The sequence below is a fragment of the Rhinoderma darwinii genome, chromosome 1 (genome assembly GCF_050947455.1).
Source record: "Rhinoderma darwinii isolate aRhiDar2 chromosome 1, aRhiDar2.hap1, whole genome shotgun sequence".
Lineage (NCBI taxonomy): Eukaryota > Metazoa > Chordata > Amphibia > Anura > Rhinodermatidae > Rhinoderma > Rhinoderma darwinii.
Window position 1 is genome coordinate 613,697,288 of NC_134687.1, and position 24,260 is coordinate 613,721,547.

General features: G+C 40.3%; 1 protein-coding gene across 3 annotated transcripts in view; it reads right to left on the bottom strand.

Annotated features, from left to right (window-relative positions):
- Window positions 1-24,260, bottom strand: part of DCC (DCC netrin 1 receptor) — a 735,384-nt gene that overhangs the window by 435,493 nt on the left and 275,631 nt on the right. For all 3 annotated transcript variants that reach the window (XM_075841459.1, XM_075841451.1, XM_075841442.1), the window contains exon 2: window positions 16,827-17,147. In XM_075841459.1, coding sequence (XP_075697574.1) covers window positions 16,827-17,147 — 321 coding nt within the window. The remainder of the gene's footprint in view (window positions 1-16,826; window positions 17,148-24,260) is intronic.

Sequence of the window (24,260 nt, forward strand, 5' to 3'; positions counted from 1 at the left end):
GAGAGGTCCCTGCCCATAAGAGCTTACACTCTACAGGAGAGAGTACCCTGCCCATAGAAGCTTATACTCTACTTGAGAGAGGTCACTGCCCATAAGAACTTACACTCTACAGGAGTGAGGTCCCTGCCCATAAGAGCTTACACTCTACAGGAGAGAGGTCCCTGCCAATAAGAGCTTACACTCTGCAGGAGAGAAGTCCCTACCCATAAGAGCTTACAATCTACAGGAGAGAGGACAATGCCCATAAGAGCTTACACTCTACAGGAGAGAGGTCCAGGTCAAGGGCTAGACAAACACATGTATAACCACAAGCACATAAAAAGTAAATAGACAAAAACATATACATACACATATCACAACATTTAGAGATGGAAAAAATATCACAGTGCCCCCATAGCAGATTAAAATAGAAACTTTTTTTTCCCTTTTTTTTATGGTTGGGTAGAACACTTAATGTACAGGGTGGGCCATTTATATGGATACACCTAAATAAAATGGGAATGGTTGGTGATATTAACTTCCTGTTTGTGGCACATTAGTATATGGGAGGGGGGAAACTTTTCAAGCTGGGTGTTGACCATGGCGTCCATTTTGAAGTCGGCCATTTTGTATCCAACTTTAGTTTTATCAATGGGAAGAGGGTCATGTGACACATCAAACTTATCGAGAGTTTCACAAGAAAAACAATGGTGTGCTTGGTTTTAACGTTACTTTATTCTTTCATGAGTTATTTACAAGTTTCTGACCACTTATAAAATGTGTTCAAAGTGCTGCCCATTGTGTTGGATTGTCAATGCAACCCTCCCACTCTTCACACACTGATAGCAACACCGCAGAAGAAATGCTAGCACAGGCTTCCAGTATCCGTAGTTTCAGTTGCTGCACATCTCGTATCTTCACAGCATAGACAATTGCCTTCAGATGACCCCAAAGATAAAAGTCTAAGGGGGTCAGATCGGGAGGCATTTCTTCTGCGGTGTTGCTATCAGTGTGTGAAGAGTGGGAGAAGAGGGTTGCATTGACAATCCAACACAATGGGCAGCACTTTGAACACATTTTATAAGTGGTCAGAAACTTGTAAATAACTCATGAAAGAATAAAATAACGTTAAAACCAAGCACACCATTGTTTTTCTTGTGAAATTCTCGATAAGTTTGATGTGTCACATGACCCTCTTCCCATTGAAAAAACTAAAGTTGGATACAAAATGGCCGACTTCAAAATGGACGCCATGGTCAACACCCAGCTTGAAAAGTTTCCTCCCTCCCATATACTAATGTGCCACAAACAGGAAGTTAATATCACCAACCATTCCCATTTTATTTAGGTGTATCCATATAAATGGCCCACCCTGTACTCATGTGCTCATGGGCCATCATCATCCTGGGAAAGGCAGATGCTCCATTTGAATCTGCCTTACCCTGGGGGCAGCCCAGTAGGAACCCTGGGCCACCAATTGGGCATCAATGGTTTGGCGGAAGAACAACAGAATGAAGCCCAAATATGAATATGATTGTTTTATAATAAGGAATGTATGGTTTGTAAGATTGGCTTAACCAGAGGTGTAACTTGAAGCTTCAGGGCCCCAATGCTAGATATGTAACAGGGCCCCCATGCTACAATATGCCAGTTACAATACTTGAGTGGTTTTATGTAGCAGAGGAGCTATTGGTTTTTTTCAGACTTTTTCAGACAATAGGTTTAGGGTGCTTCTTCTGCACCCCCGCGGCTTAACTACACTGACTCACCAGCATGTAATATTATATGACGGGGAATGCAAAAGCGGTGGTTCATTCTCAGTCATACATTTTTTTAAATCTTTTATAGAAAAACAATTAAATTCCACATTCCTAAAGTTTTATTTTTAAGGCTTCTAAAGGAGTTTTTGTTGTAAAGATAAAAAAACGGAAAACGGAAAAATGTGAGTTATGGCAGATCACGGTCAATAACTTCAATGAGTTATGTTATTTAAATATCTGCATCTGAGCACTTACACGCAAAGATTACCGCCTCTTATTTTCTGAAATTTTCATCGACATTAAGAGAAACTTGTCATTGTCAGCAGTATTCAGATTGGCTAAACAGATGCAGAATATGAGTATACTGTCAGGTCCGTGATTTATTTCTCTTCTATATATGAAAAGATATGATAATGTTAATCCCAAAAATGATTGAGCTTTTAGAGGTTTTCATGGTTTATGAGCATCAAAGCAGAAATGTAAGTTATCTAGTTAATGGTAGTATCATACTGCAGTCACATCTCTGCTCAAAACTGCATACGATCAATAAAGTTGCTGCTGTTGCAAAAAAACAAAAATTTGAAATGGGTAAAAAAATATTTCCTCTGCCGTAAATTGCAAATAAAATGTTGATATTTTGTTATCCGCTATTACTACAGTAGTATTATGTTGTCTTGATCTTAATTTCTCAACTTGTGGTACGTGTGCCCCAATGGGTACACCCATGCCTCTAGGGGGTACTCACACTGTACTCATGCTGTGCTTTTAATAGGCAGCACAGTGTAAAACCATAGCCATGTGGGTACTTTGAAGGGGTACGTGGCTTAGAAATGTTAAGAAAGACTGGTCTAGATAGGGCAGCCAAAAATAATTCAGGGTCAACATACTAAAAGCTAGAGACCAAAATGTTTTTCTGGGGCACAGGGGATAGGACCCCAAATTGTCATATTATTATTATTATTATTATTATTATCAGGACAGACCAGAGGGGTAGCTTGAAGTTTCAGAGCACTTAACTATGACACGATAAATCTCCTCATTTGGGACAGATTGAGCAATTGGGCCTTCTCAGGCTCCAAGGTCAATGTGAGGCTACAAACTTGATGCCCTATTTATTTATGCCCCTGGGACAGACCCCTGTAGATTATCGCATTTTACAGATACCCTTTTATCGCTGTGCTAGTGGTGCCAATTGGTATCAGTGCCTATTAGTATATGTGGTTACTGTACTCATCCGGGGAGTCCCCTGGGTCTCCCAGAAGGGTCAACACGACTGTGAAAACAGGCTTTTCTATCACGGCTATCCTAATTGGGATGGCAATATAAAATGTCTGCAAAATTCATGATTAAAGCGATGGCTTGGGAACCTAAGGGCTGCTGGAATAACATGTAGGGCTCTAAGATGCATATGCAAAATAATGTTAAAAAGAAAGAGCATTCAATTTTGAAATCATTAAGAAAATAAAATGAAAGGAAGAATCTAGTTGCCAGACTACAGAACTTAACAAACAGCTTACTAGAAATAGGGTTGACAAATCAGGGATTCATCTTCTTCTTGCCTTCCATCTTCAGCTGGAGGCCAACTGATGGGTGGGGCTTAAATAAATGGGCGGTCTTTGGTCTGGCTTGATATCCACTTCAGAAAGAGCATGAGTAGTCTTAGCCCTGCCCCTTTTCCCATGACACCTGGTTCATGTGCCCTAATGTAAGTAGGGGTAGGAGGCTAAGTGGATGCCTCCAAGGACACATCTAGAAGATCGCTAGTTCCGCTTTAATATGTTGGATGTGTTTTGAAGACTTTTAAAAAGATGACATGATGCATCAAGTTTGTTCAGTTTATAAATTCCAACTTTAATATTTCAATGTTTGTAGGTTAGATCGGAGATATAACTATTCTAGACAGTAGTGGGCAGTTAATGTAAATACCAAGGCTGCAAGCTGAGCGCTTTCCATAAACATGAGCTACTGTACAGTATGGAGCAACAAGAGGTCATTATCTACCATTTCTTTACTGCCGTAAGTTAAAAAAAAAACAAAAAAAAAAAACAGCTGTATAAGATTTGCAGGTTCTTTAGTGTTCTTTGGCTGTGCTGAATGTACTTTTCTTTGGAAACAATTGAGTAGTGGGCAAGAGTATCTCTTTAATTAAAGTCTCCGACAGCAAAAAGTTGGACATGGGCTCTTTGAAGAAATGTTTTCCAAAGTTGATGCTGCACTTTTTACTAACAAATCTTATTTATATTCCCCAAGTTGGTATAAAAGGTCAGCAAGTTGGTGTTGTAAACAACTTGACCATCCTATTAAATATAATCCCAGTCAGTGGAATGGATTTCAAATAGAGAAGGTCGTATAAGCAGTGCAGGCTAAATTGCTTATGAAATCAGACAGCACAAAAAAGTAACAGCAAATAGCCGGTTCTTGGTTAATGGACTAAATGACTCCTATATGTACCAAAATAATGAGAGTCTAATAGGCATATGAAGCTTTAGAGAAATTGTCAGTACTACAACATATGACGGTCTCATTACTACGCTTGTGAATGCATTCAAAATGTAACAAAGATCACAATAGAAGACCTGTAAACAATCCTGTGTGGTGTAATACAGAGAACCTGTCAGCTCTTCTGTGTGTTTTAGTATAGAGGATCTGTCAGCTCTCCTGTGTGGTGTAGAATAGAGGATCTGTCAGCTCTCCTGTGTGGTGTAGTATAGAGGAGCTGTCAGCTCTCCTGTGTGGTGTAGTATAGAGGATCTGTCAGCCCTCCTGTGTAGTGTAGTATAGAGGATCTTTCAGCTCTCCTGTGTGGTGTAGTATGGAGGATCTGTCAGATCTCCTGTGTAGTATAGGGGATCTGTCAGCTTTCCTGTGTGGTGCAGTATAGAGAAAATATCACCTCTCCTGTGTGATGTAGTATAGAGGAGATGTCAGCTCTCCTGTATGGTGTACCATAGAGGATCTGTCAGCTATTCAGTGTGGTGTAGTATAGAGGATTTGTCAGCTCTCTTGGGTGATGTAGTGTAGAGGATCTGTCATTTCTCCTGTGTAGAATAGCGGATCTGTCAGCTCTCCTGCGTGGTATATTATAGAAGATCTGTCAGACATCCTGTGTGGTGTAATATAGAGGATCGGTTAGCTATTCTGTGTGGTGTATGGAGAAGATGGCAACTTTTTTGTAAGGTGTAGTTTAGTGGAGCGGTCAGCTCTCCTGTGCAGTGTAGTGTAAAGGATCTCTAAGCTCTCCTGTGTGGCATAGTATGGAGGATCTGTCAGCTCTCCTGTAAGGTATAGTATAGTGGAGCTGTCAGTTCAACCGTTTGGTATAGTATGGAAAATCTATCAGCTCTCCTGTGTGGTGTAGTATAGAGGACCTTTCAGCTTTCCTGTGTAGTGTAGTACAGAAGATCTGTCAGCTCTCCTGTGTGGTGTAGTATACAGTATCTTTCAGCTGTCCAGTGTGGTGTAGTATAGAGGATCTGTTAGATCTCCGGTTTTGTGTAGTGTAGAGGATCTGTCAGCTCTCCTGTGTTGCGTAGTATAAAGGATCTGTTATCTCTCGTGTTTAGTATAGAGTGTCTCTCAGCTCTCCTGTGTGGTGTAATATTGAGGATTTTTCAGCTCTTCTGTGTGATATAGAAATGGAGGAAATGTCAGGTCTACTGTGTGGTGTGGTGTAGTAGAGTAGAGCTATCAGATCTCCTATGTTGTGTAGTATAGAGGATCTGTGAGCTCTCCTGAGTGGTGTAGTATATAGGATCTTTCAGCTCTCCTGTGTAGTGTAGTATAGAGGATCTGTCAGCTCTCTTGCATGGTATAGTATGGAGGATCTGTCAGTTCCCCTGTGTGGTATAGTATATAGGATCTGTCACCTTTTTTGTGTGGTGTAGTATAGAGGAGATGTCAACTCGCCTGTATGGTGTAGTATAGAGGACCTATCAGCTCTCTTGTTTGGTGCAATAAAAAGGACATCCCACCTCTCCTGTGTAGTGTAATATAAATGACCTGTCAGCTTTCCTTTGTAGTGTAGTACAGAGGATCTGTCAGCTCTCCTGTAAGGTGTAGTATAGAGGATCTGTCAGCCCTCCTGTGTTGTGTAGTATATAGGATCTTTCAGCCCTCCTGTGTGGTGTAGCATAAAGGATCTATCAGCCCTCCTTTGTGGAGTAGTACATAGGATCTGTCAGCTCTACTGAATGGTATGGTATAGAGGATCTGTCAATTCTCCTGTGTGGTGTAATAAATAGGATCTGTCAGCTTTCCTGTGTGGTGTAGTATATAGGATCTGTCAGCTCTCGTGTGTGGTGTAGTATAGAGGATCTATCAGCCCACCTGTGTTGTGTAGTATATAGGATCTTTCAGCCCTCCTGTGTGGTGTAGTATAAAGAATCTATCAGCCCTCCTTTGTGGAGTAGTACATAGGATCTGTCAGCTCTACTGCATGGTATGGTATAGAGGATCTGTCAGTTCTCCGCTGTTGTATAGTATATAGGATCGGTCAGCTCTCCTGTGTGGTGTAGTATATAGGATCTGTCAGTACTCCTGTGTGGTATAGTATACAGGATCTGTCATATCTTCTGTTTGCTGTAATATACAGGATCTGTCAGAAATCCTGTGTGGTGTAGTATAATGGAGCTGTCAGTTCTCCGGTGTGGAGTAGTGTAAAATATCTTTCAGCTCTGCCGTGTGGTGTAGTATAAAGAATCTGTCAGCTTTCTTGTGTGCTGTAGTATAGAGGATCTGTTATCTCTCCCGTGTGGTGTAGTATAACGATCTGTTATCTCTCCTGTGTAGTATAGAGCATCTTTCAGCTCTCATGTGTCGTCTAGTATAGAGTATCTGTCAGCTGTCATATGTTGTGTAGTATAGAGGATCTGTCAGCCCTCCTGTTTGGTGTACTATAGAGGATCTGTCAGCCACCCTGTGTGGTGTAGTATATAGGATCTGTCAGCTCTTCTGTGTGGATTGCGAGCTTGCGTCCTTTTGGCCAAAATGATTACCAATACCCCAGGTATTTTTCATTATTATGTATATTCGCTTCTCTTGGACAGAGCCGGGTCTTTGATGCTGGGAGAGCATGGTGTGTTGTTGTTTGGCATAGCAAGCAGGGTAGCCCGCTCTATGAATTATCAAGGCGTCACAAATAGGCTTCTACCTGGCTATACACGTTGTGCCTCATGACGTACACACTATCCCTCCATGTTTCACTCACGTGCACCCCATTATCCATTTATTTCTATTGAGGCACTTCACTCCTTACTGCCCCCTATATTTCACTTATAGTATTACACTTGCACACACACTATTCATTTATTATTTCTTACTACACATCCCATGCACCACACACCACTCCCCTCAAGACTAGTGGGAGTGGCTATTATTATTTAAAGCACCTGCTCGCCCTTTCATCAGCATTTCTGACCTGGCTGTGTCTGTTTGTAAGTATGGCCTTTTTTCGGTGTTTTTGTATATGTCCCTGTGTTTTTATCGGTTCTGTTTTTGTATCAGGAACGTTCTGTTCCAGTTTAGGAGTTAGGGACTCGCAAGTCTGGGGATCCTTGTCGTGGATTGCGAGCTTGCGTCCTTTTGGCCAAAATGATTACCAATACCCCAGGTATTTTTCATTATTATGTATATTCGCTTCCCTTGGACACAGCCGGGTCTTTGATGCTGGGAGAGCATGGTGTGTTGTTGTTTGGCATAGCAAGCAGGGTAGCCCGCTCTATGAATTATCAAGGCGTCACAAATAGGCTTCTACCTGGCTATACACGTTGTGCCTCATGACGTACACACTATCCCTCCATGTTTCACTCACGTGCACCCCATTATCCATTTATTTCTATTGAGGCACTTCACTCCTTACTGCCCCCTATATTTCACTTATAGTATTACACTTGCACACACACTATTCATTTATTATTTCTTACTACACATCCCATGCACCACACACCACTCCCCTCAAGACTAGTGGGAGTGGCTATTATTATTTAAAGCACCTGCTCGCCCTTTCATCAGCATTTCTGACCTGGCTGTGTCCGTTTGTAAGTATGGCCTTTTTCGGTGTTTTTGTATATGTCCCTGTGTTTTTATCGGTTCTGTGTGGTGCAATATAGAGGAGATGTCAGCTCTCCTGTGTAGTGTAGTGTAGTGTAGTGTAGTGTAGTGTAGTGTAGTGTAGAAGACCTATCAGCTATCTTGTTTGATGTAATAGAAAGAACGTCTCAGCTCTCCCGTGTAGTGTAATATAAAGGATCTGTCAGCTTTCCTTTGTAGTGTAGTATAGAGGATCTGTCACCTCTCCTGTGTGGTGTAGTATATAGGATCTGTCAGCCCTCCTGTGTGGTGTAGTATAAAGGATCTGTCTGCCCTCCAGTGTGTATATAGCATCTGTCAGCTCTATTGAATATTATGGTATAGAGGATCTGTCAGTTCTCCTGTGTTGTGTATTATATAGGATCGGTTAACTCTCGTGTTTGTTGTAGTATATTGGATCTTTCAGCACTCCTGTGTGGTGTAGTATAGAGGATCTGTCAGTTCTTCTGTGTGGTGTAGTATGAAGGATTTGTCAGCACTGCTGTCTGGTGTAGTATGTAGGATCTGTCAGTACTCCTGTCTGGTATAATATAAAGGATCTGTCAACTTTCCTGTTTGGTGTAATATAGAGGATCTATCAGAAATCCTGTGTGGTGCCGTATATTGGGCCTGTCAGTTCTCCTGTGTCGTGTAGTATGAAGAATCTATCAGCTTTCTTGTGTGCTGTAGTACAGAGGATCTGTCAGCTCTCCTGTGTGGTGTAGTATAGAGGATCTGTCACCTCGCCTGTGTGGTGTAATATAGAGGGGCTGTCAGCTCTTCTGTGTGGTGTAGTATAGAGGAAATGTCAGCTCTCCTGTGTGTTGTAGTGTAGTGGAGCTGTCAGATCCCCTCTGTAGTGTAGTATAGAGGATCTGTGAGTTCTCCTGTGTGGTGTAGTATATAGGATCTATCAGCTCTCCTTTGTGTTGCAGTATAGAGGATCTGTCAGCTCTCCTGTGTCATGTAGTATTGATGATCTGTCAGTCCTCCTGTGTGGTGTAGTATCGGGGATCTGTCAGCCCTCCTGTGTAGTGTAGTATATAGGATCTGTCAGCTCTCCTGCATGGTATAGTATAGTGGATCTGTCAGTTCTCCTGTGTGGTGTAGCATATAGGATCTGTCAGATCTTCTGTGTGGTGTAGTATAGAGGAGATATCAGCTCTCCTGTGGGGTGTAGTATAGAGGATCTGTCAGCTCTTCTCTGTGGTGTAGTATAGAGGAAATCTCAGCTCCCCTGTGTGGTGTAGTATAGAGGATCTGTCAGCTCTCCTGAGTAGTTAAGAGGATCTGTCAGCTCTCCTGTGTGGTGTAGTATAGAGGACATGTCTGCTCTCTTGTGTGGTGTAGTATAGAAGATCTGTGAGCTCTCCTGTGTGGTTTAGTATATAGGATCTTTCAGCTCTTCTTTGTGGTGTAGTGTATATAGGATCTGTTAGCTGTCCTGTTTAGTATAGAGGATCTATCAGCTCTTCTGTGTGGTGTAGTATAGAGGATCTGTCAGTTCTCCCGTGTCGTGTAGTATAGAGGATCTGTCAGCCCTCCTGTGTGGTGTAGAATAGAGGATCTGTCAGCCCTCCTGTACTGTGTAGTATATAGGCTAAATCAGCACTCTTGCGTCGTATAGTATACAGGAGATGTGAGCCCTCCTGTGGGGTCTATTATAGAGGAGTTGACAGCTCTCCTGTTGAGTGTAGTTTAAAGAAGATGTCACCTCTCCTGTGTGGTGTATTATAGAGGATCTGTCAGCTCTCCTGTGTAGTGTAGTAAAGAGAAGCTGTCAGCTCTCCTGTGTGGTCTAGTATAGAATACATGTGAGCTCTCCAGTGCGGTGTAGTGCAGAGGAGATGTCAGCCCTCCATTGCGGTCTAGTATAGAGAAGCTCTCAGCTCTCCTGTTTGGTATAGTATAAAGGATCTGTCAGCTCTCCTGAGTAGTTAAGAGGATCTGTTATCTCTCCTGTGTGGTGTACTATAGAGGAGATGTCACCTCTGCTGTGTGGTGTAGTATAGAGGATCTGTCAGCTAACCTGTGTAGTGTAGTAAAGAGAAGCTGTCAGCTCTCCTGTGTGGTCTAGTATAGAAGACATGTCAGCACTTCTGTGTGTTGTAGTATAAAGGACATGTCAGCTCTCTTGTGTGGTGTAGTATTAAGGATCTGTAATTTCTCCTATGTAGTATAGCGGATCCGTCAGCTATTCTGCGTGGTGTAGTATGGAAAAGATGTCAGATTTCCTGTGTGGTATAGTATGGAGGATCTGTCAGTCGTCCTGTTTGGTATAGAGGATCTGTCAGCTCTCCTGTGTGGTGCAGTATAGAGGATCTGTCGGCTCTCCTGTGTGGTGTAGTATAGAGGATCTGTCAGCCCACCTTTGTGGTGTAGTATAGAGTATATTTCAGCTCTCCTGTGTGCTGTAGTATAGAGAATCTGCTAGATCTCCTGTGTGGTGTAGTATAGATGATCTGTCAGCTCTCTTGAGTGGTACAGTGTAGAAGTCCTGTTATATCTCCTGTGTAGTATAGCGCATCTGTCAGCTCTCCTGTGTGGTGTAGTAGAGTGAAGCTTTTATATCTCCTGTGTAGAGTAGTGTAGTGTAGTGTAGTGTAGAGGATGTGTGAAATACTCCTGGGTGGTGTATTATAAAGGATCTTTCAGCTCTCCTGTGTGGTGTGGTGTAGTGTAGACAGGATCTGTCAGCTCACCTGTGTAGTGTAGTATAGAAGATCTGTCAGCTCTCCTGTGTGGTGCAGTATATGGGATCTGTCAGCTCTCCTGTGTGGTGTAGTACAGAAGATCTGTCAGCTCTCCTGTGTGGTGTAGTATAGTGGATCTGTCGGCCCTTTTGTGTGGTGTAGTATGTAGGATCAGTCAGCTCTCCACCGTGGTATAGTATATAGGATCTGTCAGCTCTTCTGTGTGGTGTAGTATAAAGGATATGTCAGCTCTCTTGTGTGGTGTAGTATAAAGGATCTGTAATTTCTCCTATGTAGTATAGCGGATCTGTCAGCTATTCTGCGTGGTGTAGTATGGAAAAGATGTCAGATTTCCTGTGTGGTATAGTATGGAGGATCTGTCAGTCATCCTGTGTGGTATAGAGGATCTGTCAGCTCTCCTGTGTGGTGCAGTATAGAGGATCTGTCAGCTCTCCTGTGTGGTGTAGTATAGAGGATCTGTCAGCCCACCTGTGTGGTGTAGTATAGAGTATCTTTCAGCTCTCCTGTGTGCTGTAGTATAGAGAATCGGTTAGATCTCCTGTGTGGTGTAGTGTAGAGGATCTGTCAGCTCTCTTGAGTGGTACAGTATAGAAGTCCTGTTATATCTCCTGTGTAGTATAGAGCATCTGTCAGCTCTCCTGTGTGGTGTAGTAGAGTGAAGCTGTTATATCTCCTGTGTAGTGTAGTGTAGTGTAGTGTAGTGTAGTGTAGTGTAGTGTAGTGTAGTGTAGTGTAGTGTAGTGTAGTGTAGAGGGTCTGTGAGTACTCCTGTGTGGTGTATTATAAAGGATCTTTCAGCTCTCCTGTGTGGTGTAGTGTAGACAGGATCTGTCAGCTCACCTGTGTAGTGTAGTATAGAAGATCTGTCAGCTCTCCTGTGTGGTGTAGTATATGGGATCTGTCAGTTTTCCTGTGTGGTGTAGTACAGAAGATCTGTCAGCCCTCCTGTGTGGTGTAGTATAGTGGATCTGTCAGCCCTCTTGTGTGGTGTAGTATGTAGGATCAGTCAGCTCTCCACCGTGGTATAGTATATAGGATCTGTCAGCTCTTCTGTGTGGTGTAGTATAGAGGAGATGTCAGCTCTCCTGTGGGTTATAGTATAGAGGAGCTGACAGTTAGCCTGTGTAGTGTAGCATAGAGGATCTGTCAGTTCTCCTGTGTGGTGTAGTATAGAGGAGATGTCACCTCTCCTGTGTGGTGTAGTATAGAGGACATGTCTTCTCTCCTGTGTGGTGTAGTATAGAGGATCTGTCAGTTCTCCTGTGTGATATAGTATAGAGGACCTGTCAGCTCTCCTGTGTGGTGTAGTTTAGAGGAACTGTTTGGTCGTCTTTACTACACCACCCAGGAGAGATGACACATAGATAATCTATATTCTACAAGCTGCAGTCATGTCTATTATATAAAGGAATATAGATATACAGCATAGCATGTTATACAGCAAATTTACATAAGGAACAAACATTGAGCAACAATTTATGAGTTAGCTCGCCCATGACATTTTATTAGTGGTTACCCATGCCAAACTCCACTTTAGGGTCAGTGATTATTAAATTTGCCTAAGTGAGAATGTACTAGAGACAGTCTATCTATCTATCTATCTATCTATCTATCTATCTATCTATCTATCTATCTATCTATCTATCTATCTATCTATCTATCTATCTATCTATCTATCTATCTATCTATCTATCTCATATCTATCTATCTATCTATCTATCTATCTATCTATCTATCTATCTATCTATCTATCTATCTATCTATCTATCTATCTATCTATCTATCTATCTATCTATCTATCTATCTATCTATCGTAGTAGTGCAGCTACTGGACAGTGCAGAAACTGTCCAGTTTCAAGCAACCAGGGAACATGTACAGCAGAGAGGGTTTTCTCTGCTGTTGCTTGGGTGTAAAACCCGGAATAGGGCCTGGTTTGCTGGAGTGTGAAGAAGGGCGGCTTCCACTCCATACAGACAATCCATGTCTTGGGCTGTCTGATGAGCTTAGTTAGGCTTCACCTGAGACGGCTCTTGAATTCAGGTGTGTGCAGTTCACACAGGGCTCTCAGTCTGGGGAAGACAGGCATGCTAGCCTGTGAGAGTCAACATCTCATATCTATCTATCTATCTATCTATCTATCTATCTATCTATCTATCTATCTATCTATCTATCTATCTATCTATCTATCTATCTATCTATCTATCTATCTATCTATCTATCTATCTTTCTATGTATTTCTCTTTCTATGAAAGCCATATGATTTGAGTATAATAGAAGAATACAATTCAGCAGCCAGTTGACTAAACATATTTTGACTGTAAACATTATAATCTGCCTTTTTTCAGAAATCAGCACAGCTGAAGGCAGCAATTACTTCTTTCTATTTGAAGGTGACATGCACAATGCTTGTTTTATATTGCTTAAGTCTTATTTCTGAAAAGCCAACATAAGACATTACCCTGTGATACTGCAACCCCATTCAGATTTCTAAGAAGAAAAATAAATGTTCCACCCTCACGCAAGAGCGTCGCAATTTACAAAGCTAAATACTTAAAGGCGTTTAATTAGTTCAGTGGGAGGCATTGCCAGTTTGGATTGAGATGTTTAAGTATCAGCTATGTCATGACGTTCCTTTGCTGTCAGCTCTCTGAAGCATATGTCACGGCGAAAACACATCACGGAAAAAAAAAATTACAATGTCTTTCTAACACATTTTTTACCACATTTTCACAAGCTGTGGGAGTAAAGCTGGAGTCGAGCTGCGTAATATGTTTTCAAATGTAAAAAATATAACCCATTGAAAGGCGTAACTACTATAGAGACAGACCATTTGGTTGCTATGAGGCCCTTGGGGAAAGGGGGCCCTGAAACCCATCACTTTTGATATTAGGTGGCTAGAACCTGTGCAGGTCTCCCCTCTCTAGAGGACCTGCATTGTTAACAGCAGGGTGAATTGGCCCCAAGGGTCATAAAGAAAAGTGTGAAGGGGGAAGCAAACGCAAGGGCCTTCATTTGAGGATGTCAAAACCATAATGAGCTTGTTTTGAATGGTTTTTTTTAATAACTCTGCTTGCTTTCAGTGAATATGAATGTACTTGTTAACTTGTATCTTATAGATTAGAGTCTGCTACAGTTGTATCTAGACTAGACAATTACACTGGATACAATTAAAGGGGTTGTGCAGGTTGGGGGCTGTTTTTTTATACTGATGACCTATTTACAGATTAGGCCATCAGTATATAATCGGTGGGAATCTGAACATCTCCCCTTTATCAATCTAACAAATTCTTAGTTCTATGTACATTACCACCATTGTTTCTACTTATCTGTATTACATAGTCCATATATGCACCCTCTAAACTTATCCTAGGACTGCCAGCCATCTGCCATAACTACTTCTGGCTACATAGGTGCAGCTTCCTATCCTGTTTTCCCCATGTGAGTTGCCCCCCTGTCCTGTTTTCTTAAAGGGGGAGTCTCCCTACCCTGTTCTATTCAAGGGTGGAGTCTCCCTGTCCTGTTTTCTTTAAGGGTGGAGCCTCTCTACCTTGTTCTATTCATGGGTGGAGCCTCCCTGCCCTGTTTTCGTCTTGGGTGGTGTTTCTCTGCCCTGTTGAATTCATGTGATGAGCCTCCCTGCCCTGTTTTCTTAAAGGGGGCTCCCTACTCTGTTCTCTTCATGGAGGAGCCTTTCTACTCTGTTCTATTCATAGGTGGTCATCATCGATGAACCATAACTTATGAGCATTATGGATGCCCATATGTCTATGTTTCATATATACATCAAGTACGAGGATATACACAGCAAGCAGTTGCATCTCTGCAGTTTCATTTCTGTGTGGAACCACAAGTACCAGCGTGATATACACACCAGTGGAAATTTGGATCGTTTTTTCTGCATGCCAGCTGGGGGAAGGTCAAACCCTTAATGGACACTTCAGACTTTACATCTACAACCGTCTGAGCGGTAAAAAACTATCAATTTATATCTTGGGATTCCATCGCAACCCTGATAGCACCACACCTCACACCAGGAGTGCATCCCATTATCTGTTTGCTGTTCATGGGTGGGGCTTCCTTGCCCTGTTTTATTCATGGGTGGGGCTTACCTACCCAGTTTCCTTCATGGGTAAAGCCTCCTTGCCCTGTTCTCTCCAAGGCCCTTATGTGAATTATTTTCTGTGACCATGACAGTAAGTTTGGTCAAGAGTCTAGATCCCATGAGACAGGAAGTGATGTTCTTTGATTTATAGATGCAGACACAAAGACATAATTTGGAGCCCTCCTCTATTTAAAAAATAAATAAATAAAAAAACAGGGTATTTGGGAGGGGGGGGGGGATAGTATAGAATGCCGATGGCCAGATTTTGCATTTGCCACTGCTTCCCTATCGTATTATTGAATCCCTCCTGCTAAATAATCCCAATAATAGATGAATTGTTGTATAAACAATTTCCTAATATTCTGTTCAAACATAGGCTTGTATTTTGTTTGCCTATACTTTATATACTTATAATTGTCTCCATATACAATACATTGGGATCTCCTCCTCCTAAATCCTTCGGGACATTTCTATTTCCTGTATGATCCTTTAGACTGTTCTGCTGAAATATGTTTTTAGGTTTTGAGCTTCAGATTGGGAACACCCAGGAGAATGTGACTTACTGAAGAGATATTTGCTTGGAATTGCTGAAACACAGCTGTGCTTATGTCTGTCCCAGCAGATCTATACAGACGTTACCCAGCATTGTTGTACATCAGGGTAATTAAGAATTTAAATCATTTTATATTCCTGGCGCTTTTTATTATTGAAAATTTGCAAGAATGAAATGTTTTTTGTAGAACTACACTGTAATTACGTCTGATTCAATTAGAACGCAGACTAAATCACAAGGCGGTAAGCCGGATGTTTTACAAATCGCTACACTGGGGACAGATATTGAAGCTCTAGCGCCGCTATAAATAGGCAGGTGCAGTTCTGAAAGTAGTCTGACTGTCTTTCAGACAGCAATAATACGGGCACATTATATAGTCGGTTTTATCACCCTATGATGATTTGAATTAAGGTTGCTGGGTGCCCCATACCATATTTGGGACATAGAACCCTTCTGAACCTGTCTCATAGAAACATATATTAGAGGCGACTGCGTATGCACATTGTTCTTTCCACTGGAGTCTATGGGTGATATGGGACTACAGTGCGAGTGGCTCCCTTCAAAAGAGTGAGCCAAACAAATTTATGGCTACCTCTCCACCTATTCTCGAATTTATAGGATTGCCAAATCGTCACTTAGATGACCTATATTTTCCAGAGAGACCGTGGTCCGAAAAGTGAGCAGTGTATACACTACTCATATACTCAGCGAAATAACTAGAAAATGTTTGGAAAGTCAAATTGGGTGGATGTATACGTATTCCTTGTGCCCTCCCTATAATCCAGTCCCGCCTATCATTGAAGGGGAAATCCAGTTAAAATAATCTTCACATAGGTCATAGATACATGTGAGAAGATCACATTGGGGACCACCAGAGGAAAAGAGATCTATAAAGTGATCAAACCTCTTTGATGCTGTTCATGGATTTCTGGGGATCTCAATTAACACAAAATGTGAAGGGTCAGTAAAATCAATGTCAGATTGCTTAGAAGGTTTTTCTCTATAGGTTTAGAAATCAGTGGTGGTGTGAGATCACAGACTTCACCAATTTTCTTCTTACACGTGTCTATATCAAATTAAAGTTTAATTTAGAATGGATTACCCCTTTACGAAGCGGTGTAATGGACAAGGCTACCCTGGTGTACTTAGCTGGGTCAGGGATATGTTTCGCATACACCGGACCCATGCCGACTCCGTAGATGTTTTTAAGGCAAAATTAAAGGGGTTATATGGGAGAAAAAAAACCAAACATGCTTTCTTCCATAAACTGCACCACTTTACTCACTTGAATGGGCATGAACTGCAATCCCGCACATAGCCCAGGGGCAAGAGTGGCAATATTCCTGTTTATGTCATGACATACAGTATTATAGTAACATTGTATCTAGAGATAAGCGAATCTGTGAAGATTCTAAAAAAATTCCCCTTCACAGAGCCAAAATTCAAGAAAAAAACCAATGGTGGCTAAAATGGTAATAGTGTGAAATACGCCCACCGGCAACATCTGTACTTGGACATCTCCATCCTTTTGACATAGTCCAGATTCATAGCACAACATGTATTATTCCAAATTATAACAAAATTACATTATTATCGCTACAGTGAAGCTATCAATAGTAAAAAATTAAGAAATACACAGAAATAGTCTTACCGGCAACTAGTACTTTAGCTGTCCGACTTATAATTGCACCAACCCCATCTAAGGATACTTCGCACTGATAGGAGCCTTCATCGGGCCGGTGATGCCGTGAATGTACCACAGTTTGTATTATCAAGGATCCATTGGGCTGTTGTTGTCTTCTGTCATCTATTACAAGATTTAGGTAAACTCCGTCCTTCTTCCACTTAATGATTGGTGACCCTCGATCTGAGCCAGCAGAGCAGTTTAAGACCACGTAACTCCCTCTCATGGTGACTACATCTAAGGGCTCAGAGATGAACCACAGTGACGTGAAACTCTTTACTTGTGAGCCTGAAATGAAAAAGGGGAAAAAAATCATGATAATTTTTGATACTTCTGAAATCAATAGTCCATCTGGTAGTCCAAAGGTCATATGAGACCCATCATTTTATTTTTGTAATTCCCAGTCTCCTTAAACACATTATTTTAAATGATCATCTACCAAAACACATTGAAACCGTGATTAGTATCCTTTTCTAATGTATCAATCTAGAAAAATTCAATGGTCAATCCAATCTAGAGTCCACCCTTGTAGAGTCCATACTTGTGATCCATGGTCAACCCTTGGTGGCCATCGACAACAATGGTTTATAAGACATATACAGTCTTCAGAACCCCTTAGCAGTGACCACAATCCATTGTACTACTTTGTGTACACCGTTCCTTTGCAGACCTATGTGTCCATAATAGTTGAGTGGTCAATCCAACGGAGAGCCCACCCTTGTAGAGTACATACTTGTAAGCCATGGTCAACCCTTGAACCACAAAGTATTTATACATAATTTACTGTCTTCAGAACCCCTTAGCAGTGACCACAATGCGGTCTACAGTTTTGTGTATAAAGCTCCTTTGCAGACCTATGTTTCTCCATCTTTCTGGATCATGAACAAACCCTGTGTGAAGTCTGATCTTGCTGTGGCGTGTTACTCCTTATTGTTGATAACCTGCGGACAGTAGATGAGGGGGCAGATGGACAGGTTTAATGTATGATTGCAATACCTGACCACACGTGGTTTGTTTGATGTCTGTAACCATGGAGAAACATAGATCTGCATCAGAGCTGTATACACAAAACATTCTGAGATTTCTTTATTTTATTTTTACCAAGACTATTTGCAAATTTGATTTATATTGTTTATTTCAGATGAATTGGAGCAATAACAACGATTTGGTGCAAATAGCCTTTAAGTAATGATTCGTTTTGTCCACTACTCACCAAAGTAATGTCCACTACTAGTCTATAGCAGTGGTCTGCAACTTGTGGTTGTCCAGCTCTTGCAAAACTACAACGCTCATCAGGCTGTCAGGGCCCCTAGTCTATAGTCTTTCTTTGCTACACATATATATATATATATATATACAGTAAATATCAGATACTCACTTAGAGGTCGGCTAAATACCCAGCACTGTTGATATAATCGCGTTCTTGGGTTCTTTTTAACATATTGCAGCCATAAGAAGTACATAAAGATGTATAATTGCCTCTCCGAGTGCCTTTAAGTACCGCACACACGACAACAGGAATATTTTATATCCTACAGTAGGGCTGTTTGTTTCATGTACACAGGACACCTGCTTCCTAGGAGGCTATTTAGTAATGTAATAAACTAATTTGTACTTTAGATTAACACTTTCATCTTTTTTTGTTCTCTGCACTCCCAACCAAGAGAACACTTTTACCATTTGCATGTATTAGCATAATGGCCCAATAATTAAACAGTGTTTTTTTCAAAAGACAAAGTAAGCACTTCAATCAATCTTAATCATTCACAGCAGGAAAGAAAAAAAGAAAAAAACCCTCACTGCCTGTACTTATTGGGGAATCTTAATAGATACAAAAACGTCCACTACATCTCAGTGTATGTGATGTAAACCTATTATCAAGGAGCAGAAAACCTCAAATTACAAACAGACAAATAAGTAAATATTAATTATCATGTAGGGATACATTCACAATACTGTGGGTTCTACTGGAAGAGGAGGCTCCTTGCATACCATGACTAGGGATGTTCCCTGGCACACCTCCCTGTGCCTAATAATTTCCCAATTGGCTTTACCGTGTATCACACATCTTGTTGTTTTTTATGTAGTTGCCTGTTGGCAGACTACTCATACTGTAAAGTAGAACTAAATATAAGCCGCAATAACACTCCAATATATATATAATAAAACTCATTCAGGTACATATTTTTGGCCAAGCAGCAGTGTTATAGCGGTTATATTAATTTACATAGGGGGCAGTATTATAGTAGTTATATTCATTTACATAGGGGGCAGTATTATAGTAGTTATATTCTTGTACATAGGGGGCAGTATTATAGTAGTTATATTCTTGTACATAGGGGGCAGTATTATAGTAGTTATATTCTTGTACATAGGGGGCAGTATTATAGTAGTTATATTCTTGTATATAGGGAGGCAGTATTATAGTAGTTATATTCTTGTACATAGGGGACAGTATTATAGTAGTTATATTCTTGTACATAGAGGGGGCAGTATTATAGTAGTTATATTCTTGTATATATGGAGCAGTATTATAGTAGTTATATTCTTGTACATAGGAGGCAGTATTATAGTAGTTATATTCTTGTACATAGGAGGCAGTATTATAGTAGTTATATTCTTGTACATAGGGGCAGTATTATAGTAGCTATATTCTTGTACAAGGGGGCAGTATTATAGTAGTTATATTCTTGTACATAGAAGGCAGTATTATAATAGTTATTTTCTTATACATAGGGGGCAGTATCATAGTTGTTATATTCTTGTACATAGGTGGCAGTATTATAGTAGTTATATTCATATACATAGGAGCAGTATTATAGTAGTTATATTCTTGAACATAGGAGCCAGTAATATAAAGTTATATTCTTGTACATAGGGGGCAGTATTATAGCAGTTATAGTCTTGTACATAGGAGGCAGGGTATTAGGGCATTACCAGATGTGGCGGAATTGCTCTGGAATTCCGCTGCGGACAGTCCGCAGCGGAAATCCGCAGCGTACACGTTTCTCCATTGCTTTCCACAGCTTTTTAGTTGGGTTCGTTTACACGTTGCGGACAATTAGGGAAAGGGCTGTCCCTTCTCTATCCTGCACTGATAGAGAGAAGGGAAGCCCTCTCCCCCTCAATACACAATGGCTAGTCCGCATCAATTTAATGCCCATTTTAGGCAAAGCCGCAACAGAATCTGCAACGCAGATTCTGTGCGGCATTGATGCGGACAGTGTATGCAGAACTCCACCACGTCTAGTCATGCCCTTATAGTAGTTATATTCTTGTACATAGGAGCACTATTATAGTAGTTATATTACTCTACATAGGGGGCAGTATTATAGTAGTTCTATTTGTGTACATAGGAGCAGTATTATAGTAGTTACATTCTTGTACATAGGAGCCAGTAATATAGTAGTTATATTCTTGTACATAGGGGGCAGTATTATAGCAGTTATAGTCTGGTACATAGGGGGCAGTATTATAGTAGTAATATTCTTGTACATAGGAGCAGTATTATAGTTGTTATATTCTTGTATATAGGAGGCAGTATTATAGTAGTTATATTCTTGTACATAGGGAGCAGTATTATAGTAGTTATAGTCTTGTACATAGGAGGCAGTATTATAGTAGTTATATTCTTGTACATAGGGGGCAGTATTATAGAAGTTATATTCTTGTACATAGGAGCCAGTAATATAGTAGTTATATTCTTGTATATAGGGGGCAGTATTATTGTAGTTATATTTTTGTACATAGGGGGCAGTATTATAGTAGTTATATTGTTGTACATAGGATCAGTATTATAGTAGTTATATTCTTGTACATAGGGGCAGTATTATAACAGTTATGGTCTTGTACATAGGGGGCAGTATTATAGTAGTTATATTACTCTACATCGGGGGCAGTATTATAGTAGTTATATTTTTGTACATAGGAGCAGTATTATAGTAGTTACATTCTTGTACATAGGGGCAGTATTATAGCAGTTATAGTCTTGTACATAGGGGGCAGTATTATAGTAGTTGTATTCTTGTACATAGGAGCAGTATTATAGTAGTTATATTATTGTACCTAGGAGGCAGTATTATAGTAGTTATATTCTTGTACATAGGAGGCAGTATTATAGTAGTTATATTCTTGTATATAGGGGGCAGTATTATAGTAGTTATATTCTTGTACATAGGGGCAGTATTATAGTAGTTATATTCTTATACATAGGAGGTTGTATTATAGTAGTTATATTCTTGTACATAGGGGGCAGTATTATAGTAGTTATATTCTTGTATATAGGAGCAGTATTATAGTACTTATATTATTCAACATAGGGGGCAGTATTATAGTGTTTATATTTTTAATCATAGGAGGCCGTACTAAAATATTGATGGTGTAATATATTATATTTAGCTAGCTTTGGCAATCTGCAGTATGTCTTTACTACAAACTTGGCTTTAGATGTGAAGTTCTTAAAAGGAACGATAAACCTACAAATAATTAAAAGTAAACAGAAAGAGAATCTGCTTCAGTGTTTGTCAGTCTGCAGGATTTTCTACAACCTCCTGATCAAATAGTCATGTAGAAGTCCTACACAGAATTAAGTTTGTTTCCTACTGATCCCTTACATTTCTGATTGACAGCTTGCTGTGGTGGGAGGGCTTAGCCAAAAGGGTGGGGGTTGTCATGATCGGTCCCTTCTTGCAGACGGAGCAGTGAGGTAGGGTATGTGCTGCAGACAGTTGCCTTATCAGAGACAGATCTGATCTAGGCTTTGTGATAAGGAACGGGGGAAATTACTAATCTCCTGGGAAACATATAGAACATTTCATTATATATTTCTCCATTTTGATTGCAATATAAAACAGAATAGGATCAAGAGAGAGATAAGATTAAGGAAGGACTTATTGGGATTATTATTATTTTCTTTTTAATTAAAATGTCCTTTTTATGTATAAGTTCTGAAGTTCTTACATGATGTAGGAAAATAGGCAGGTACATTAAGGACTATGCACACACGTTAGTCCTTGTGACCTTAGTTCCTGAGATCTGCACTGATGGACCAGTACATAGTATATAACAAAGTTTTAATATCTTGTGCTCTGTTAAGTAAATATTACTTTTTAATAAAAACAGGTTTCCTTAGTTGTAGATAAATAGAGTAACCCGCGCTGGAAGTGTTGTTTTTATTTGTAGTAATACAAATTCTGGGTTGGCAGCAGGTCCTGACAATCCGGTCTGGTCGGAACTTGGTGTTATCTCCACCACATCCAGAGGAGAAGGTGAACCAGCGGGGTCCAGGAGAACCAGACTAGCTGTTTTTCCCATATGGGAATGTGTAAGTACTAAGTACTGACTCTTTATCTGGCTGGTTGCATAAATTACTACAATATCAGGTACAGGTCTTTCCCCCGTTTTTGTATTTCTCTAAATTTTACTTTTACCTTTTCTTGAAGAATTCCTTTATTTTTAATCTCACTTAAAATATTATATATTATTCCCCAAAAAGTTTTTGGGAAAATGTTTGTTTCAAATAAAATAAATATTTTCTCAGTAAGATATTGAACCAAGTGTTTTCAACAGTGGCCCTGGGACTGACACTCTTCGAGCTCACAAGATCTTCTAACCTTTAAACAGTTTAAATTGACCAAAAAAAAAACGACATGCAAAAAATAAATAAAACATTTGGCTCTAAGTAAACAGAAATGATACTTAAATAATTTATCACTGGAGTACACCTCTGGAATTGTGTGTTCTATTTTCCAGGACTTGTTCAGCATAATAATGAAAAAAGGAGTTTCTTTGTTCTGAAATTTTATCTTGTCAACCAACGTTTTTCTATAGAATTTTTTTTTTTATCTTGCCCATTCTGTTTCAACACTGTTGAGGTATATGGGGACTCTCCATCTGAAAACACTTAGGGTATGTTCACACGGCCTATTTTCGGACGGTTTTCGGGCCGGAAACGCCCAAAAAACGGCCGAAAAATCGGAAGCAGAACACTTCCAAACATCTGCCCATGGATTTCAATGTGAAAAACGGTGTTCTGTGCCGACGGCTGCGAAAAAGAAGTGCAGGTCACTTCTTGGGACGTTTTTGGAGCCATGTTTCATAGACTCTATGGAAAACAGCTCCAAAAACAGCGGTCAAAAACGCAGCGAAAATCGCGAGTGGCCTAAAAAATGTCTGAAAATCAGGAGCTGTTTTCCCTTGAAAATAGCTCCGTATTTTGAGACGTTTTTGAGTTTGTGTGTGATCATACCCTTAAAGTGAATGTTCACCTCTTATAATTTTGAGTTCAAAGAGGGAATCTCTATTCTGGACCCTTATCTATTACCTACTCTGAGAGTGACTACAAAGAGTCTCTGTCTTTCTCTGGAGGACCCGATAACTACCGTGCATTACATAACCAGCCCATTGGTTTCAATAAGAACTGTGTAACACTTCAATTCCCCTGTGGTGGCGCTGCAGGAAATTGTAGTACTTACTGACAGGTTTCCACACAGATTACAGTTGATCGCTGGGGGTCCCAGCAGTGGTACACCCTATGATCAGCTTAAGGTCAGGGAGTCTTCTAACAAAATGGCATTGTCCATAGTGGAGAACCCATTTCATCTACATAAAATATTGAGTCATTTTTCAAATACTTTACATTGTTTGTACTGATTCTGAGTTATATCAATTTTTTTCTTCCCCATTTACTCCAAATTATAATTGAGATTTCTGCTGGTTGATGCCTTGTGATCTTGTGGCTTAATATTTTCCTCTAAAGAGAATCTAGAGGACATCTCAACAACCATGGAGTAATCTCTTCTCTTCCATATACGAGAAAGATGAGCAGGAACTGCTGGTTATGAAGATGTTAATTTACTGTACACAATTGCAAGGTTAATTAAAACAACCATCATTATCTCATTAATTAGCATATGGTGATAATTCTACTGCCTTCCAGTCACCATATGTTTTGCCACTTGTGGTGTTTCAGCATCATGTACTGTATGTGGTTCACAGAACTGCAAGATTCATCAAAATGACTTGGTCAGAGAACTTGGGGGTTTAATAGTTAAACATCTTGATTTGCTCTATGAACACTTTGTAACATGTGTTATGTAGTTTCTTAAAATCAACACCCCTCCCAGAGATGAGGTGACAAAAACGGACAACTTCTATAGGACCTATTCGGTCCTGATAATGTCCCGAAATAAATACTGTACATTACAATGACCCAAACTGGGATTCTACTTGACTCATATCTTCTAGCAATGTATCTTAAAGGAACCTTGCGCCTCTAAATCTCTGTGCTGTCGGGTTAGACCTACATCAGAGACACTTAAGACAGAATTCAAGATGTCCGAAGACTGTCAAACTTTACCCAACAGTCACATTCAAGATCACCCGAAACTTGGTTGTTCCATC